Source organism: Hyla sarda, chromosome 4 (assembly GCF_029499605.1).
Source record: "Hyla sarda isolate aHylSar1 chromosome 4, aHylSar1.hap1, whole genome shotgun sequence".
Taxonomy (NCBI): Eukaryota; Metazoa; Chordata; class Amphibia; order Anura; family Hylidae; genus Hyla; species Hyla sarda.
The window spans coordinates 293,347,443-293,353,453 of NC_079192.1; the positions used below are offsets into that span (position 1 = coordinate 293,347,443).

Here is a 6,011-nt window from a genome sequence, read left to right on the forward strand (position 1 = left end):
TATGGGTGCATATACATTTAAATCTAAGCCATATAATGATCCTATAATCCTCCTTGTCACTTCTTATACATACTGTGCTATACTAGGGCTGATGTTAACCCCTTAAGGACCAAGCCCATTTTAACCTTAAGGACCAGGCCAATTTTATTTTTGCATTTTCTTTATATCCTCCTCGCCTTCTAAAATCCATAACTCTTTTATATTTCCATCCACAGACCCATATAAAGGCTTGTTTTTTGCGTGACCAATTGTACTTTGTAATGAAACCTCTCATTTTACCATAAAATGTACGGCAAACCCCCCCCCCCCAAAAAAAAATTTTAGGGAGGAAATTTAAATGAAAACCACAATTTTGCACATTTTGGAGGGTTTTGTCTTCACACTATACACTTTACGGTAAAAATGACATGTGTTCTTTATTCTGTCGGTCAATACGATTAAAATGATACCCATGGCTGGATACTTTTATATTTTTGTACCGCTTATAAAAAATCTAACTTTTTGTACAAAATCAGTAATCTAAAATCACCCTATTTTGACCACCTATAACGTTTTCATTTTTCCGTATATAGGGTATATGAGGGCTAATTTTTTGCACCGTCAGCTGTAATTTTTATCGATACCACATTTGCATATATAAAACTTTTAGATAATTTTTTATTATTTTTTTGAATAAAAAAGCAGCATTTTTGGACAATTTTTTTTTTTACGTTTACGCCATTCACCGTACAGGATCATTAACATTATATTTTGATAGTTCAGACATTTACGCACACGGCGATACCAAATATGTTTATAAAAAAAATATTTTACGCTTTTTGGTGGTAAAATGGGAAAAATTGGCAATTTTAATTTTTATTGAGGAAGGGGATTTTTAACTTTTTTTTTTAACTTTTTATTTTTAAATTTTTCAACTTTTTTTTACACTTTTTATCTCCCCATAGGGGACTATCTATAGTTTGATTGCTAATACTGTTCAGAGCTATGTATAGGACATAACACTGATCAGTATTATCCCGGGAGACGGCCGGAGCCAGGTGAGGGGACCTCCGGCCACCATGCTGGATGATTGGATCGCCGCGGCAGCGCTGCAGGCGATCCGATCATCCATTCAAAGTACCGCACTGCCGCAGATGCCGTGATCTGTATTGATCACGGCATCTGAGGGGTTAATGGTGGACATTCGCGCGATCGCGGATGTCGGCCATTACCGGCGGGTCCTCGGCTGCTGCTAGCAGTCGGAACCTGCCGTGTATGACGCGAGCACCGTTCCAATGCTCGCGGTCATACACAGGACGTAAATGTACGTCCTGGTGCGCGAAGTCCCGCCAAACCAGGACTTAGATTTATGTCCTTGGTCGTTAAGGGGTTAAAGGGGTACTCCTGTGGAGTTTTTTTTAATCAACTGGTGCCAGAAAGTTAAACAGATTTGTAAATCACTTCCATTAAAAATCTTAATCCTTCCAGTACTTTTTAGGGGCTGTATACTACAGAGAAATTATGTCATGACCACAGTGCTCTCTGCTGACCTCTGCTGTCCATTTTAGGAACTGTCCAGAGCAGCATATGTTTGCTATGGGGATTTTCTCCTGCTCTGGACAGTTCCTAAAATGGACAGCAGAGGTCAGCAGAGAACACTGTGGTCATGACATCAGAGGAAAGGCATTTCTTTTTTGGATTTCTCTTTAGTATATAGGCCCAAAAAAGTACTGGAAAGATTAAGATTTTTTTAATAGAAGTGATTTACAAATCTGTTTAACTTTCTGGCACCAGTTGATTAAAAAAAAAGTTTTCCATGGGAGTACCCCTTTAAAAGAATTATCTGGTTTAAAACAAAAAATGGCAGGAATGATTATAAACACATACTTATCCACCCTGTCTCTCCCACACCTGCGCCTCCAGAGTACACAGGACACTGTGGCCAATCAGTGGCTCCAGAGCGGTCACCAGAGCAATCCTGCTAAGGGATGGGAGAGGATGGGTGAGTATGAATGTTTTTTTATTTACACTCCCAATGCCTACCCTGTCAGTTTATTTTTAAACTAGAAAAACTTTATAAAGAGGTTATCCCAACAGGATATCCACATGATAAGGGATAATAAGTTCATCAGTGAGAGTCTGATCGATGGGACCCCACTTGAGAATGGAGGTCAAATGTGCTCCGAACTAATGGAGCGGCAGCATCAATGCTCCATTCATGTTCTGTGGGGCTTCCGCAGTGCTGAGCTCAGCACTCACCGGTCAGCTTGTTATCTATCCTCTATCCTGTGAATAAGAGATAACTTTTGTTGTCAGGATAGCCACTTTAGGTTATACAGTAAAAACAGGAGACACTACGAGATGCATGCACATGATTGACAGAATGACAGTAAAAAAACAAAACAAAAAAATAAATAATTGGAATTCCTTAAGATAAAAAGTTTTATTGGAGTCTCTTATGTATGGAATCATATAGAGAAAACTCTCCAAGAAAAAGCATTTTTTTCACTAAAACTTTTATTCAGGGGTTTACGTTCCAAAATATAAATGAGATTTGTAAAGATCCCATTCACTTTTTATATTTCAAAATCACAATTTCGGGCTTTGTGTGTTTTGTTTAATTCACATCCTGCCTTATCCGCCACAGACCAAGGCTCCATATTGACTATACAGACCACAATTCTTTTTATTATTTGCTGTGGAGGCTAAACTGCATGTAAAAACTACAATTAGTTGTCCATAGAACCAGTTTTAAGAACATTTCACAGAACTGTTATTGCATACTGTATATTGTATTTTATACTATTTTGCAACATATATTTAGTAGAGTGGTTCTTTTGCCACGAGTTCCTCCCTGAAGACTGTGAACTGAGATGTTGCTATATTGTTATTCCCCTGCCAACGCTTATTCACACTTGTGTATTTTGCATTATTTCTGTATTTTGAGCCAAAACACAGGAGACATGCAAATCCTACTCCTATACTTGTGTAGAATACACATTATGCATTGGCTTACAAAATTACAAACTAAAATACTGTCGCATGAAATTCACCAGAAGAGGAGGAGTCTGGACAAGGCAAAGTGTCAAAAAATCCTGGCACGACTCCGATTGTAACCCAAAAATATAATTGTACACATTATTCAAGACGTTTGTATGTATATTATGAATATTGGTAAAGTGTTTGTAACTCAGATAACTAAAAGCTGACATGTCCTTTGTAAGAACAATCACAAATGGACAAGTCCATGGGAGGTCACGCCCCCTCCCATGGACTTGCATTGAGGGAGCAAGGCGTGACGTCATGAGGGGGCAGGGCTATCTATGACGTCACAAGCTCCTCGCATCGGCTCCAGCGTTCAGAACAGTTTGTTCAAACGCTAAGCAGCGGAGTACCCCTTTAAGCTAAGTGTGGGGTCAGATCTCACCTTTTAGGAAACAAACTATTCCGAACACTGGAGACGGCAGCTTGTTACGTCATAGCCCCGCTCCCTCAATGCAAGTCCATGGGAGGGGGCGTGACCGCTGTCATGCCCCCTCCCATGGACTTGCATTAAGGGAGCGGGGCGTGACGTCATGAGGAGGGCGGGGCTATGACATCACAAGCTCCCGGCTCCAGCGTTCAGAACAGTTTGTTCCAAACGCTAAGCAGCGGAGTACCCCTTTAAGCTAAGTGTGGGGTCAGATCTCACCTTTTAGGAAAGGGTCATACGTGCCGTATTTTGCTGCATATTTTCCTACCCGCTAAAGTCAATAATTAGCTAAATCAGCTGTGTATTTTGCTACCAACTAATAGAGATGAGCGAAGTTACAGTGATTCGATATGAACTTCTCAGCTCGGCGGTTGATGACTTTATCCTGCATAAATTAGTTCAGCTTTCAGGTGCTCCGGTGGCTGGACACTATCTCCTAGGACTGTATCCACCTTTTCCAGCCCACCGGAGCACCTGAAAGCTGAACTCATTTATGCAGGCTAAAGTCAGCAACTGGCGAGCCGAGACGTTCGTGAAGAATCGAATCACTGTAACTTTGCTCATCTCTACAAACTAACTTCAATGGGTAGGATAAAAGGCAGCAGCAAAAATGGTATGCGTGACCCTACCCTCAAAAATGGGGAAGCATTTTGCTGTTAAAATACCCACAATCCTTCTAGCTTTGAACTATATCCAGATAAAGACAAATGCTGAGGCTTATTATTTGGTGGATGTTCAATGGGCACAAAAAGATTCAAAAATCATGATGGCATAAATCTTTCTGTTCTATCATTTATATACTAAAAGGGTTGAATCCCGATGACCAGCTTTCTCACAACATAGTTCAGGATGCCAAGCTGCTTCACTGGAATGGACGATTCAAACCCTGGAAGTTTGCCAGCTCACACTACAAGCTTTGGGAGAAATGGTTTATCCCTGACCCCACTGGAAAGTTTAAGATCCGCCGCACCTAAAGTAGACAGGTTTTAGTTTGTACACATTAACTAAAATAAATTGTGTTTGTAAATAATTTCGTGTTTGTGATCTATTTGGTAATGCATCTGCAACAGAGAGTGGGTGCCCTTTACAGACATTTTGTTGTGGGCATGTCGTTTTTGTGGATGGTAGATATTAAAGGTAAAACTTTTAAAACGGATATGATTGGCCACACGGAAAGTTTTTTGTTGACAATATATAGTAGCAAGAGGTGCTTGTGTATGCCTTTTATATAACTATTTGATGTGGCCTCCGTCGGTTGTCTACCATTTAACTCCCCTTTCCCTATGATATAGATTCCTAATGCAGAATACTGTACATTCCCCATATTTTTAGCTTTGTGGAGACGGGGGTGCACTGCATATGTCAACTCTTCTTCTCCCTTTGGAAAGACTCAAATATCTGGGAAGCCGGAACTTCCAAGTAGACGGCATGTCTTTCTCATGCTGCCTATGCTGGAAGTCAGGAGAGGAGCGTCAGAGGAATGCTAAGGAGCTGCGTGACAATGATGAGGTAGACAAGTATTTTTCTTTTCACATATGACAGTAGGGGGATCCTGGCTACTATATAGAAGCAAAGAAGAGGTCCTCTAATTATATAGGGGCAGTGCAGGAGTCCTTACTACTGTATGGGGGTCCTTACTACTGTATAAGGGCTATGCAGGGGGGTCCTAACTACTGTATGAAGGCACATGGAAGCCCAACTACAATATGGGGGCAGTTTATTGTATGGGGCTATTTATTGTATTGGGAGCAGTGTGGTGGGTTCTAACTACCATATATGGGCACAGAGGGGGCCTAATTACTATACGGGCACAAAGTGAGGGTCATTACTATTATATAGGGTAGTGTAACACAGATGGGGACTTTGTAAAGAGGTAGGGATTGTGCTGAAATGAAGAGCCTAAAACGTTTGTCCATCAAATTCTGCACAGATGCATTGTGGATGGGAGAAGTCTTCATGATGCCCAGGACCAAATGGAGAATAAAAAGAAAATATGAATAACTCTGATAAGCGAAGACAACATCTGGGAGTCGCTAGATGCAACTGTATGTAATCATTTATATGGTCTGCAGAGCCTGTGTAGTGCTGGTATCTTACCTCTATATGGTCACTGTAGGAGGGAGGTGTATATTGGTAGTGGTCATGGTGTGGCACCATTGTGTGTCCCTTGTATAATAGTGTTATTGGCAATATTTATTTTAGCATACAGGATTTGGTTAGTTAACTGTATGGTGGTAATATTTACGTCATAATATTTCTCATTGTAGTTTGGTATTATTGGTAATATTTATGTCATAATATTTCTCGTTGTAGTCTGGTATTATTGATAATATTAGTCCTAGTATGCAAGATTTGGTCAGTGACGTGTGTGTGGAGGTGAAGGTCACAATTTTCTACCCCACCAGTGACACCAACCCTGGTGATGCCACTGGGTAGTCCTTTAGTATTAGGTTTTATTTTTACTCACCATTGACATATTGGCCCTTTCAGATTTTTTTCCCCCCAAATGGACAACATGTGCTACATTATTCCATACGTGACATTTTGGTAGTCAGAATAA

At 40.5% G+C, this 6,011-nt stretch overlaps 1 protein-coding gene across 4 annotated transcripts in view; it reads left to right on the forward strand.

Moving 5' to 3' along the window:
• GLT8D2 (glycosyltransferase 8 domain containing 2) overlaps positions 1-4,628 on the forward strand; it is a 38,595-nt gene extending 33,967 nt beyond the window's left edge. For all 4 annotated transcript variants that reach the window (XM_056574527.1, XM_056574526.1, XM_056574525.1 and 1 more), the window contains one exon: positions 4,259-4,628. In XM_056574527.1, the coding sequence (XP_056430502.1) occupies positions 4,259-4,425 (167 nt within the window). In that variant the 3' untranslated portion in view covers positions 4,426-4,628. The remainder of the gene's footprint in view (positions 1-4,258) is intronic.
• Positions 4,629-6,011: the final 1,383 nt, after the last annotated feature.